The 16,058-nt window shown below is 27.7% G+C and overlaps 1 protein-coding gene across 2 annotated transcripts in view; it reads left to right on the forward strand.

Moving 5' to 3' along the window:
* Positions 1-16,058, forward strand: part of LOC135928477 (calcium/calmodulin-dependent protein kinase type II delta chain-like) — a 66,983-nt gene that overhangs the window by 41,080 nt on the left and 9,845 nt on the right. Inside the window, exons 13-14 of one of the 2 annotated variants that reach the window (XM_065464941.1) lie at positions 394-480; positions 13,565-13,640. In XM_065464941.1, the coding sequence (XP_065321013.1) occupies positions 394-480; positions 13,565-13,640 (163 nt within the window). Of the gene's footprint in view, positions 1-393; positions 481-11,139; positions 12,458-13,564; positions 13,641-16,058 lie in introns of those variants that run through there. The other variant, XM_065464940.1, reaches the window with a different exon arrangement.

Below are 16,058 nucleotides of genomic sequence, written 5' to 3' on the forward strand. Positions count from 1 at the left end.
CTAGGTGGTTCTGTTTTTGAAGGGGAGGGGGGTGGGTATAGTGATTCCGTTAATATTTATTAAAAATAAATGGGTCTTATTGCATTTTAATAAATTTTGGTCTTTGTTTAGCAAGTAAAAAGCATTATATATAATTACACTATATAATATAAAATCAAAAGTGTATATATCTTTTTTAACAAGACCCTTTTCCAATGTCTGAGGGAAGCGCTATAAATGAGAAATGTTTATATGCATGAAGGAAAAAATTAAATATTATTGAATCACCTGTTAGTGACCATTTTTATTGATCTTTAAATCTAAGTAATTACTGCGTGTTCCCTATTATACAACATTATCAATTTGCACGAATCCTTTATCGAGACTTCACGTTAATGTTACTTCTAATTTTAGGTGGCAAAACCTTGCTCGGCAAGAAAATTGAAGGCATAAAAGAGTCCACCGAAAGCACTGTTACGATCGAAGATGAAGAAACCAAAAGTTTGCAAATATAACTCATATTTTTTTATCTAAATATGTGATAAATCAATTATATATATAATACTACGATCCGTCCATTAAAGTGTACAAACATAGGAGTCATCTGTAGACGCCATTTTATGGTTTGCGCATAGACTTAAATGATGTTTATCTTTTGATGTATACCAGACTTGCATTTGTAGAAATTAATCTAAATTTTTTGCCTAGCAAGAGATTAAATTTTTTTTTCAAACATCGACCCAGACTGGGATATTTTTTTTGGCCCTGCCCGGATTTTCGTTAAATTTTTGAATACTGAGAATCTGTATTTTAAAATATTTTCTAAAGGAAATGGAAAATATGACTAATACATTGTTTAAAAATATTGGAGTATGATTTTTTTTTAAAGCAAAGTAAATGCCATTTAGATAACGTACAGACCCCACTGACTTTTGTATATGTTCATTTTTAATTTATATGTTATATTTTATAGCTTTAACATATTAAAAAACTTTATTTCTATTAACTTTATTTATTATATATTGTGTTTTAATATGAGAACCAAGAATATATAAATTTTATAATAAGATAGTAATGGTATTTTTATTTAATATTCAAGTTAATATATCATTTTGAAATAATAACGGAAATGATCTTGAACAAAGATATCATGTAGACGATATTAGTTACAACATATCCTTTTTTCCAAAGCGAAATTGTCTAATCAAATTTCCTCTTCCCTAAGTTAATTTGTTCGTTGGGCCTATTCTTTTCCTTATTTAGTTTATATATCTCATCCTAGTCAACATATATTATTTCTTCAAGTTTCCATTTAATATATTTACTTCTAGTAACTATAATTATTATATACTGTTTTTGATATAGGAACTAACAATGTGTATATATGTTTTATAATATGGTAATAACAGCATATATCTTCGGCCTAGAATTGGAGTGCTCCATTTGCGCAAATGTTTAAAATGAGAAAATCAACATTAAAGTTAAAAATCAAATATATGAAATTATTGATCAATTTTGACAGAGCTATAACTTTGGCAAAAATTAATATTTTTTAATCTAGTTTTTATTTTTATATTGGGAATAAAAGTTATTATCCACTTTTAACTCAAACATTTTGAAAATGTCGAGTGGAGCACTCCAATTCTAGACCGACTATATATACTGATTGAAAAATTGAAAACTAAATATAATAATCAATTTCTAATAGGTAAAAATTTACCTTGTTCCCATTTGGGAACGGTGAGAAAAATGAGTTGAACGTTAATTAAAAACTAATTGTCTGTTAACAATCTTACAATCATATTTTATTTTATTGTAATTTTTTAAAAATTACTTGCAGACGTGTAATATAGAAATCTTATCCATTAATAAATTATACACATATTTCAAAAAAAAAAACGATTTGATAAAAAGGCATAAAAATTGACACCATTTTTTTAAAATAAGATTTCCCAACCTAATACCGATATATTATTTATTCATCGGGGATTTTAAATTTTACATACAGATTACGGTTCATGAGCAAATAGTATAGATATTCGCATTCGGTTTAGATTAACAAAATCCTAACTGTTTTTTTCTATTATTATATAATCAGTTAAATTTATAGCGCATAGTAACTACCATAAAAAAATTTCTTAAAGTTAATTAGATAATTTTTATTTTTTAAAAAAAAGTAGCTTTGAAATTCTAGGTAAAATAAATTTTATTCGTCTAAATTAAAAAGAAGGAAATTAAAATTATTAATCTTTGATCTTAAAATATAATTAAATACTTTGCAAGAAAAGTAATGCGATGGTCTAAATTTTACAAATATGATATGTACGAACGAAACCGATCAATGATGTTACTAGATCTTATGATTTGAGGGTGAAATTTAAAAAAAACAACTATTTTAGGCATCCCAACCCGACTAGCAGGAAGAAAAGTATTTCACCATTCATGGGTCGGGTTTTGTAGACTTCTAGCACATACCAATTTTAATTCCCAGTGACGCCACTGAGGTAGATCAAATTTATGGTGTACCGTTTCGAACCAAATTGTATTATCTATTTTGTTGTAAAGAAATTAAAATTCATATTTTTATTAGCTGACCAAAATCCTTTTGCAATAAATCGCATCACGTAGTTAAAAAAAGAATAATTCACATAAGTTTTTAAAATATTAAAAATTATTTTATATTATAATGTTTGGGTGATAACATTTTTAATTATGACGTAGGGGAAGGGAGTGCGGGGTTTAATTATCCATAAAAAATTGAAGTGGTATAAAAATTAATGAAAAAATTTAAGCAATTTAAGTTATCATTTACTTTTGTGATAAGTTTTGTAACAAAATTTGAAATTAGGTTTCTAGATTTATTTGGTAGATATGTTATAGTGGGTCCTTTTTTCCATTCAAAAAATCTTTTAAGAAAATCTGTGTTAATAGGAGGAGGATGAGGCTCAATAATATTTAATAAGGGTTTGAATATTGTTATAATTTCATTGGTTGGAGATTTTTGAGAGGAAGGACATGTTGTCCCTTTGAAACTATGTTTGTATAAAAGATTGGCCTTTGTCACTTTTATTAATTTTGCACAAATGTTACAAATTGTTGACATTATTTTTTTAAAAAATTTTTTTTTATTATGAGAATAAAAATTTCTTAGCAAAACTATGTATATAAGATTATAAATTGTTAAATTGGTGTTACAATTGCTTGTTACATGTTTGAGGGTATGTGTAATGTGAAAGTGGAAAACTATGAGAGGTATAGTTTGTAATATGGATCTTGCACATCTAGACAATGATGGGCCAATGAGACAAATGTTCTTTACTTAGGATTAACATTTTTATATAAAAAAAATTTAAAAATAAAGTAGAGCTAAAACACGCAGCGAGAAAAGCTAACCCCAGGTGTTTTTTTATTTTTCTACATTCATTTTTCCAAATTTTATATTACACATCTATCGCTCCAGCTGAATAGGCTGTTTTAACACTTTTAAATATTTTTTCATAAATTGCTAATATGTTAAATATACCAGGTTAATCCATATTATATATCACCCAGTTGAACTTTAATTTTAAACTGTTATATAAGTTACATAAAATAAGTCAACTATCTTCATAATGCCATTCGTGACCCTTGGCACACTCGTGGCTTCTAGTGTTCTTATAAATTTGGTTAGAATTTTTTTATTATTAAAAATAAATCCCTGCTTAAAAATGGCTAATGTCGATTTTTAAAAACGGATCGATTAAGATTTTAGCCAAAAAATATTATGTAAGCCTCGAGATCTGGTAAATAGAGATTCAACTTTCCTGCCACCTGTGAGCCAAATCTCCAGGTTTACATAATATTTTATTTTGGATTAATCAATTTTTTAAAATCAACCCAAATCACTAGTCTTAGATCCTCACGTTTAATTGAAATTTAATTTCAAGATAATAAATTACCATAAATATTGTCAATATTTTTATACATGAAAAAATTGAAATTACTTTATCAATTCGAATTGATAAAGAAAGAAAGAAAGGTCTAGGTTAGGTAAATTTTATAAAAAAATTTATTATTAAAAATGTATTTTTACATGTTAAAATTTAAATTTGACATATTTTCTTTGAAATATTTTTGAAATTATTTGAGAAAAATTTATCAGCCCCTGGGTAACACTACCACCGGTCTTCCCTAGTAATAATATAATCAATTGTTAAAAAAATAACCAATTATAAATATCATATTTCAGGCTCTTATGGTGATGATTATATTTCCTTGTTTTTTTTATTAATTTATTAATATATGAACTTAATTCGCATCACTATCAGTATTATATTACATAATATATAAAACTAGACGCTAAGATGGTAGATAAATATTATGATTTAAGCATTATAAATCCTTGCTATGGTGCATTAAAAAAATGCAAATACGATGTTATGTTAAGTCTAGACTCATGCGATTTAAAGGACCAAATTTTATAATTTATTGATTTTCACCCCATTAATATGCTTTGTTATTTTATAGACGATAAAATAATTATGAATTTATGTTGCTTTATCCAATTGTTAATTATTTTAAATGTACTTAAAATATAAATGGAAATTAAATCAGTTAGGAATAAAGCAATATCTTCTCCGTTTTATGGCGATTTCCAGGTTTACCCGGGTAAGCTAGTTTTCCCTCTGATTTTTCTTTTCCATTTTAACTGTCCTGAGCATCAATCTTTGTAAGATTTATGCTTCTCATATCCGCCGCTATCACATTTTTCCACGTCATCTTGGGCCTTCCTCTAGGTCTTGATCCTCCTACTTCCATAAAATGCATCTCTTTACCCAGTCATCTTTTGTCATACGTTCCACATGCCCAAACCATCTTAGTCTATTTCGTCGCATTACCACTCCAATCATTTCTAGACCCAATCTTGCTCGCAATTCCTTGTTAGTTGTTCTCTCTCTCAGAGATACCCCACACATCCATCTAATCATCCTCATCTCTGTTCTTTCTAATTTGGCTTAGTGAGTCGCTTTCATTGCCCATGTTTCGCCGCCATAAACTAAACAACTCCTCACACAGCTTACGTAAACTTTCCCCTTTAACTTCAGAGAGACTTTTTTATTTGTAAGAATAGACGACATCTATCTGAACTTCTTCCAAGCTTGTCTAACCCTTGCAACCACGGCAGAATCTACACCACCATCTGCCTTTAGCATATCACCCAAATAACAAACTTATCCACTTTTTCTAGGGTTAATCCATTGCCAATATCCAGACTACCATTTTCTACGTTATCATTATTATGTATCCCTTTCATACATGTTCTACAAATGTCATTTTTTCTAACATCAAACTTCATTTTTTTCCCGCTACATCTATTATGTACCCATTTTTGGCATCTGGTGCATTGGATTGAATTTCTATCCTTTTCCACATACACCACAAGGCCACTTACCGGATTCCTCCATCTTTAGATTTTCCCCACTAATCATCATCATTGTCTTTGATGCATTCATTATCAGACCCTTTGCTTCCATAGTCATCTTCCATATACTAATTTTATCCCTCAATTATTCCTCACTGTTTGCCATTAATACAAGGTCATCAGCATATAATAGCACCCAGAGAAGTCCTTCACACATTTCTCTAGCCACCACATCCATTACTAAGATAAATAATAATGGACTCAGCACGGATCCTTGATGAAGTCCTACTTTCACCTCAAAGCTTTTACTATCACCATAATCCTTCCGTACTGCATCTTCTAGGTGTTCTTAATACCATTAATATCAATTACCATTTTTCCTTCCATATTTTTCAAACATTTAATCTTGCCTCTTTTTTGCCATCTGCTTTGCCATTCGAACCACATTCCATACTCCTGCCTTTTTTCTTCTTGCGCCTTCACAATTAATTTCTTAGCATTTCTTTTCGCCATCTTGTAAATATCGTTATCTCTATTATCCTTACTATTATAACATTCTTTAAAACACCTGCGTTTCTCATCCACAACTTAAAGCAGAGTTAATATAAAGTTTATATTTCATTTGCAAGATATTTAAGTATTTTATTATAGAATTATCCTAAATTTGGGTTGCATTTGTACTAACATTCGATTCTCCATCATAGCTTTGACCTTGATAGAGATGCGCATCGAAACCTGTAATTTTTTTGTAATTTCCAAATTTAACTACAAATTTTATCGAGCGGGTCATAAATTTATTTGAATTAAATTTATAATAATATGGTTTATAATTAATAAATTAATTTCTTCGATTTACCTCTTCAACGCGAATTATAATTTATAAAGAATGAAATTCTATAAATGTTGTTGGGGCTCTCTCTCAGTAATAATCTAAAAAGGATATAAGAAACTTTTCTAAATTATATCTTTGCTTACCTGGTCCTATTTAAAATTTAGATTATCTCACCTTGTTAAGAAAGGATAAGGTGCGAAGTATAAGAATACTAGAAAGTTTAAATAGTGTCCATTAAGACTAAGATAATGCTAAACATTAGGTTGTATGAGCATACAATGAGAAGGCCTATGAACTACATAGGAAATAAGGTTGAGAGTTTGGAAGTGATGGGTAAACGTAAAAGAGGAAGGCCAAAACTTCAATGGGGCCATAAAGTTAGAGCCAAGAAGTATAAATTAGATAAACGAAATAGCATGAATAACATAAAGTGGAGAGAGATATTGAAGGAGCTTACCACCAGAAAAGGTGAAAGCTAAAGAGAAAAAAAGACAAAAAAACCTTGTTTAAAATAAGAAAAATTGCCTACTTAGACCTGCAGGCCTCGATTGACACATCTCCTCCAGCCAAGTAGACCTGGGCCTTCAAGTCAATTTTTCCAACTAGGAATGATGTCGAAATTTATTTTAAAAACCGACCCGCTCCTAAAAATAAAAATAAAGAGGGAGGGTGCATAATGATAAAATCAATTATTTTTTATGACCGGTCCAAATTAAGAGCGAATATAATACGATTAAAAAATATTATAGATATATAAACCGGTATGTAAATCACAATAAAATATAAAATTAATTTTATAATGATTTAAAAAGTTAGTAAAATATCTTTCATAAATGAAAATTTAATCTTTGTGGCAATTTTTTAATAATTTTTTGTGTTGGGGATTAGATCTCGATGAGTAAAGTTAATCTATTCAATTAATTTTAAGATTTCATACTTTTGGTATAGGTTTTTATTTCTACAATGAAGAAATGGTTCGCGCATTTGTGCTTGTACTAATTGGTATCATTGCCAAAATATATAGTAATTTTAATATATTTGGAAAACATAAAAAATATATTAAACTATGCAATGCTTCCACTGTATTTCGTGGAGAATTCTGAAATTAATTTGTTAGATACTATTGCCTCTGAATAAAATTTAACTAATGATTAATTTTTCAATATCAAGATTTTGAAATATCCGCAGATCAGATGGAGTTATGAGATATAGTATTTGTAAATTGGATAGAGCCATTTCATATATCACAAATCATTCATTTATTTGAGTCAAAATTAAATCCAAAAGTGGAATAAAAATGGTTATTTTATAATGATCTCTAATTGAGTATACATTAATATTGGAGATACTTGTTTGTAGGTAAAGTCGAGGCTTGTGAATCTCAAAATCTTAAAACTTTCACCTCAACAAACTTTTAAATCTCGAGAAATTCCTGATCGATATTATCTCTTCTAATTTGTAATATAATAATATTCGCGATTCTTTCTCATAACTTCAGCCATATCCATTTTTTTCAAAAATATTGCATAAAATTGTTGTGTTAAATAATTTATTAATATATTCCAATGAAAAAATTCATAGTCATATTAAATCTAACAATGTATCAGCTTCATATGAAATATGTGTTTAAGGTGATTCTAATATTTCTCCATGGGCATACAAAATAGGTTCTTCTAGATCCAAAAAATGCGGTAACAGTTTGATCTCGAATGCTCCATCTTGTCGTTCAGACTTTTTTCTGTTTCATTATTCCTGTGGCACAATAAGTCTCAGAAATAATTATATTCAGTAAAATCTCTTTATAAACTTTAAATTTCGTGAGATAAATTAATCTTAACTTTTTGCTAATATTTTGAATAGAATATAACTTATGTTCTTAAAAGTTACTTTTAAAATTTAACTAGTTACAGTTACAGTATCATTCGTAAAATGGTAACTAGTTACATATTTTCAGATGTAACTAATTACAGTATATTTCAAAAGTAACGAGTTACATTATAAGTTACCTTATAAATCATTTATATAACACATTCTTTTTTATTTAAAAGAAAATATACTGATTATTTTTATAAAAATGCGGCTTAGTAAATTATTATTTGCCTTTAATATTAAACTGTTTTAAAAATTCTGTCTAAAACACCCGCTTGTTTCTATTCAAAAATAAGCTAAGTAATAATTTAATTTCTTTTTAATTAGTTCAGATGATGGCCCAGTTTGTTTTGTTCCACAAAGTATTTTCATATGGCAATGTTATATGCTTTTTATAAATTATATAAAAAGATCTTGTTAGCATCTTATGTTGCTACTAAGTATAATGTATGACAAGAAAATCATCATTCGCTGGGAAGGTAGTTTAAGTAATTTTAATTATAAAGTTAGTTTAATTTAAATCATAATTCTGTATAATATTTAGCTATACAAAAATCTTGTTTTAACTAAAATTTAGTACAATTATTTAAGGCATATTATGTAAAAATAATCCTACAGAGATGTGTTCCCATAGCTTGGTTATGGATGACATAGATGCTGAAATATACCTGTTTTTTGGAAGGCATAGTAGTAGTTTTGTTAAACGACATTATTTGGGTCCACTTTTAAAAATGGTCCGATTAAGATTTAAGCCAAAATAATATTATGTAAACCTCGAGATTTGACAAAAAGAGTTGTAATTTCTGTCATCTATGAGCAAAATCTTAAGACTTATTATTTTAGCTAAAATCTTAATCGGGACCTTTTTAAAAATCGAAATTGAGCGGTTTAACAATACTACATAGGAAACATTTAACGCTAAAATTGCTTGTACTACCAGTTTTCTCTATGGAATCCATATTGCTTGGCTAAGGTATTTTAACATATAAGTCTGTTGTTTTAGTAATACTTTTAGAAAGGGATGGTACAATTTCTATTTCATCATTCTAAATCATTTGAATGTCATCCTCATTAAATGACGAGTCAGAGTTAGAATTCATATTAAATTCTGTACATGGGCATAGCTAAGGAGAAATACCCCCCTTCGAAAATTATTACAATAAACAAGAATTTGAAAAAAATAAATAATTTTTTTAAATAATGACTATAATTCAAAATTTTTTAAAAGGGTAAAAGCCAATATTATTTTTATAAAAAATAACCTAGACCTACCAATAAAATTTATGCTAAAACCCAGAAATTGTGCTTTCCCCTTAGCAAAATCCAGGCTGCGGCCATGATGCTGTATCTATCTGATTTATTTTTCAATATTTACTATAAAAAAAAGTCCCGCATACAGAATCAGATATTTAATTTAAAAAATATATTATGATATAACATGTTAAAAATAAAATTAACTATTTGAATATATTTATAATAATATATGAATATTTGTAAAAGTAAATAGTTACTCTAAATATAACCTATTTGAAATAGAAAGCTTTGAAATTCACACCTTTTATATTTTTTCAAAAATTCTTGCTCCCGCTGGTTACGCTCCTGAGCCCTTATATATTTTTTCTAAAAAATTTGCTACCGAGGGATCCTCCTCTCGGTGGATACGCTTCTGGATTTATAAGGATTAAAGTAAAATAGAGAGCCTTCATGAATTAAAGCAATTTTTAAAATAAAAATATATGGGTGTGAGTTTTTTATTGCACATCTCTAATTTGAACCATTAATAATAAATATCGTACAAAAGTTTAAATCTGATGCCGTTAACCCAGGAACTTCTAGAGGGGGTGGGGAGGGTGGTGCAAGATCATCATTGAACAGAATTTCCCAAATGCCATATTTATTATGATATACACATGATTAATAAATTACAAAAAAATTTTTACGGATCCATCTTCAGATTGTTTTTAGATTTAATTATGACCCTATATGCATAAAGATCATTTTTAGCAATAAAACGTATATAAATATATATGCATTCAACGAGTAGCCAGGAATGAATGAATGGGCTATGACTTATGAGCATGAAATTTATTTTTATAAAATAATATTTGTGTATTCTATATATTGATGAATATGCCATAGTTTTAAATAGAGAATATTAAGGTTTAATTATGGAACCCGTTTTTTATATTTGTTCTACTTTCAAAGAATTCAATTCTAAAATTTATAAATAAAAAATAAAATACCTGGCCAAAATATTATTTTTCAAATTTTGTAATTTTCAATACTTGCCCCGCTCTAATTTTTTAAAAATTTTAATCTTTTTACGGTCCTTATTTTTAATATTCCGATAGTTTAAATAATTCGTAAATTGTTTAAATTGATGTAATTTTAATCTATTTTCATAGCCCGGCACTAATTTTTAAAATCATAATATTTTACGGATGGGTTCCTTATCTGCCAGGTATACAAAAATAAATTATAAACCATTAGGTAGACATTTGAGATTACGTTGCACGATGCTGATTAGTTAGCTTAGTACGGGTGACATTTAAAAAACATCTATCATTAAACTTTTTTTCTTTTATCTTTTTACATAACCATTGGTGGTAGTAAAACTACATTGTATTAATTTCATCAATATTTTTATATTATAAATTAGATAATCATAAAATATATTTATAATTTTTTTATATAAACAATTTTAATATATGCACATGTGATTTTTTTAATCCATTAACTTTTATTTATTATTCCTATTCGATTAACAAAATTTAAATAAATAATAGCAAAGCAACTAAAAATATACGCAGGAATAAAGTAAATATATGCATGCTTCATATATCTCACTTTTTATCTGATGATAATTTTATTGATTATCATTTTGATTATTAGCAATCATATGGTCAGATTTTTTATTTACGCTAAAAAAATAATAAACCATTCTCAATCAATGATTCATTTTCGTTATTTATTTTGAATATTTTTAAATCTATCTCTGTCTTTTTATATAAAAATAACTCGAGATTATAATATTATCTCCGTATACATTTTTTTAAGGATAATTTACCATCAATCGATATACATTAGTATTTTTCTAGTCACATGATGCGTGATCAAATAGAAATATAGTATGAAAGATCAAATATTTGATGAAGGTGAGAATAAGTTGCATAGCGATCGGTTTATTAACAAAGTTGATCACATACCCAATTTTGCGAAAAAGAAGCCAAAAACATTTTATTTATTACAAAACTATTTCTTTACAAAAAAATCTTCTAACCTCCCACGAGAAGATGGCATGGAAACCAAATGTAGGAACGGCAAAATTTGCAATGATTCAGATATCTCTTTAAGTGTTAAACCCCGAATTTTGATTGACCAGGGCACCATTAGTTTGGACCAAAATGGCGATTATATAAATAAAGATGAGATTAGCTCTTCCAAAACCCGATGCAATAGCGCTCCTTTGTGCCATCCATATCCGATAGTCAATTCAACAACCCAAGAAAAATGTAATACAAACAATTACTTATTTTCTAAATCGCCAGAGCTCGATAAATTATCTCAGCTATCCCTTAGCGATTCCAACTTAAGGGATAATGCTTATAATAATAATAATCACTTCAGAAATTTCTTTGATTATTACGATCAAGATTTTCTCGGAAATTCGCCACTCTCCTCCAAGAAAAAAGCCAAACTTTTATTCCCATTTACAGCACCTTTACGTCTCAAGCAATCTCGCCACCACTCTAGAAACTTAAAATTAAACCCGGAATGCCCAGTTTCAGATGATAATACGAAATTTCAAATTAATTGCCCAGAACAACTTGAAGATATTCCACCAATTAATTCTTATACTCTGAGCAACACAACGGATTCCTTGACATCGTTATCCTCATATTTTTCTACATACAAATGCTTCAATAACCTAACACTGCCCCACAAGGAATGCGTAAATCAAAAGAGGATTACAGATGAGAAATTTGGAAAGGGTAATCGAGTTATGTCTACTTTAAAAAACCATTTGGCTTATCTCTTATCGCTCAAAGACAACAATTTCAATTATCAAGATTCAAACGATGATAAAAGAATTCCCTCACTTCTTTTGCCAACTTGGTTCAGTCCAGGGGCAGCCATCAAAAATCATCGAAATTCGAAAACCTCTTTCTCATCTAGCACCGGGCTTATGCCATTATCTGCACCCCCACCCAATCCTTTTTTCTCAACATGCCATATTAATAATGTTTCAAATGATTTTGCTGAATCTTCTAAGGAGAGTCAAGCCACCCTAAAATCCAGGAATCGCCTTAATATACAACATAATAGTGTCAAAGTTGTGACAAATACCAGTACTCCGAAATTCAGAATAATTCTAAGTTTATTATTTTAATAAATCTCATAATATTAGGAAGCATAAACGAAATAACTTTACACAAATTGGAAAATTGTAAATTAGGACGAATTTTAATTGGATCTAAGGTTTTGATTTTCATTCCTGATAATAGTATCACCCTCGCGCTGTCTCATTTAAAATTTGATGACTTATGCATGCTCACCAAACTGCTTAAAAACATCCCCCCCCCTCCTACGATGTCCGATCCAAAGTAAATTGATTTCATTTAGTTTTATAGATTGATTTGATCCCTAAAATTCTTAGGAAGGTTGATCTCTCTGTTCTCTACAAATGATACCATATTCATGTTATAATTTTTTTTATCATTTCCTTAAACATTGATCATAAAAAAATTTAGCATTCATTCATAACGTTAATTGGATACATGCACCCTATATTGAATATTTAGAAAAAATCGATAAAACAGTTTAATTAAAAAATTTATGCTCCCATTAGAGGTGAAAATGTATTTAATCTTTTCATTAATAAAATATTTTATCTATAAATAAATATTTTTAATTATATTATAAAACCCCTTATATGAGCCTTCATTCCGAGATGCCTCATTTCATATGAGGATTTCGGTTCGATAGGGAACCTGAGCCAAACTCATTAAAAAAATAGCGATTTGAATCCTTTTTTTGTCCTTGTTTAATGCTAAAATTGATAAGGATTTTCCCTACCTTCTAAAATTATTAAAAATAAAAATATATTGGTAAACCCGATATTTATATAAGATAATATAAAATGAGGGAAGGATATATTTTAACTCAATCTAAATAAATATTATATATTTAGGTTAATTCAATTTATTATTATTCTTTTTTTTAAGAAATCGGATCATACCATCCATCCTCCTGCATCTTATTTTGTATTTGTATAACTTTTAATATATATATTTTTTTAAAAAAATATTTCACTTTTTGAATATTCTTTCCGATATTTATCATACTGGATTTCTTTCTTTACTTAAAAAGATTTTATTTAGAATAAATGAGTAAAATATATAAAATTATACGTTTTTTAAAATCAAATTTTATATAAAAAATAACTTTTCGAAATTATTCTAAATCATTATTATTAATCATAGATCGCAAGCAGGATATAATCAAAGTTACCGAGCAACTCCTAGAAGCCATAACAAACGGTGATTTTGAAGCCTACACGTAAGTCCCATTTTTTTAAATCAAATGATTCACAATCTTAAGTGAAATATGAAGTTTTTCGCAAATATAATTTTAAGCTAATAAAAATTACAAATTGATATTCGCGGTATCCTTATTTAGAGCTTCCAATTAAAGTTATGGAGAAACTGCTTTAAATTCTGGCAATTCTATTCAATTAAAATTGGGCCAATAAACTGAATTAAGGAGTGAATCCAACCATAATGTATTTCTATATAAAACTGTTTTGTTGTAAAGTATTTATGAGGTCAAATTTCAGGTCCGCCATTGACTTGAATAATATAAATATTTTTAAGCTCAGCCCGGAATTTATATAAATAAATTATATTATTTCCAAGTTCAGCCCGGGATTTGAATTTATTTTATTTTCACACCCAGCCCTGTATTTTTAAAGCAAATTTTGGCCAGCTTGAAATTTTATTTTTGATAATCTTTCGTTCGACTACAATTTCTTTATGTTGAATAATTTTGGCTGTATATTGCATTTCAAAAAAAACAATAATTCCATTTAAAATTTTACCATGCGGGTTTACCCTCAAATACTCCGATGAGAATAAAATATATAGGGTTTAATAAATAATAATGAAAAAATTTTTTAACTTGAAATATTAATTTATTTATCAAGATTAAATGGTAATTTTTAAAACAAATATCTTAACCTAGGCTTAAGAAAACGCGTAAACACTCATGTGGGGTTTGACAGATCCAAGTCCGCCACAAATGGCTTATATTTTAAAAACATCTGAACTAAAATTAATAATATTTTAGATATTATATTTTAAGATAAATTTATTGAAGCTAATCAAGATATAATATCATTATGTAAGGGATGTGAACCCTTCGACAAAAAAAAGGGTCCGGATTCGGGTACAGTAATAAAATTCAAAAAGGTTCGGGTCGGGGTTCAGGGAACATAAAAACTTAAAATAAGACCTTTTTTTCATTCATTTATCAATATATACACATTCATAATTTACAAATAAAAAATTTTGAATGAAATAAATTATATGTTAAATGTTTTATTCAATTGCACAATCATAATATGTTCTAAATTATCATCCTTGAGATTTCCACCTAAATTAGACAATATATACTTCAAAGATAGAAAAGTTCTACCCTTACCTGAAATAGATAGTTATCTTTATAATACATAAATTATTGTACTTGTGTCGCCGGTACAGCTATGACGATTCTAAACAAGATATATATATAATTCTGGATATATTGAAGAATTTTTTCCCAAAATTTAAAAATATTTATCTTATTTATTCTCTTAACTTCTGAGAACTTTTCTCCTAAAAATGCAATAAGCATTTTTTGATCCTCCTTTCTATTTGATGATAATAAGCATTTTTTGATCCTCCTTTCTATTTGATGATAATATGATTTTTTTTCTCTATCTAAAAGTAAAATTTCAAGATCATCAATGTTGCTATCATTATCATTATTATCACTACAACCAGTAGGTTTTATTGTCATAGGCTCCAAATATTGGAAATAATGGAGTTCTGACTATGCCATTGATCCTTAAGATGGTCTTTAGCCATTTGGTTTTGCTTAGGGCTGTGCCGATCCACATATTTTCACCGATCCGATCCGGTATTAGTTCAAAACCGATCGAATACCTATCCGATATTTATATTGATTTTTAACCACCCCTCTTTGAACCAAATGTAATTAAGAAATCTATTTTTTATGCAAAAGAATTATGCATTTAATTTAATTTTTTTTATTTCAACTATAATTTAAAAAAAATTATATTATAATAGATAAAATAAATATAATTATATATTAGATTTTTTAAAATAAATATAAGAGCCTCTAGATTTTCAGGCAAAGGATCAGAATATTTTCAAATATTATTTTTATTAAGAATGGCTGATATTGTAGCCTCTAGATTTTCAGGCAAAGGATCAGAATATTTCCAAATATTAGTTTTATTAAGAATGGCTGACTTTCAGGGCTCTTTTTTAAAAAAATTTGATTTGTTTTTTCTAATATTTCTTGTTCTTTTTGTATTAGCTCTTCGAATTCCGTTTGATGGAATCGCTTTAAATGTTTCCGAATATTTGTTGTATTAAATTAATTTTTCATTATTCCCCCCCCCCTGAAATTAGAATTCCGCAGATAACGCATTTTGCAAAATTCTCTTTATATATTTCCATAATTCAGAAACCATATTTAAAATAATTCTTTTATTTAAAGTATAAATAATAAAATTGGTGTTATTTTTTAAAAAAATTAAAAATAAATAAAACTTTGGGTGTTCCTTTCTATTTTTATAATAAACTTAATCTATTTAAAAAAATAAATAACATTTGCATTGTTTAAAAAAAAATTATTTAGAAAATATTATTGTAAAATAGAAACTCACTGAAACTCGGAAATTTTTTTTATTTT

This window comes from Gordionus sp. m RMFG-2023, chromosome 4 (assembly GCF_954871325.1).
Source record: "Gordionus sp. m RMFG-2023 chromosome 4, tfGorSpeb1-WG-v2, whole genome shotgun sequence".
NCBI classification, from domain to species: domain Eukaryota; kingdom Metazoa; phylum Nematomorpha; class Gordioida; order Chordodea; family Parachordodidae; genus Gordionus; species Gordionus sp. m RMFG-2023.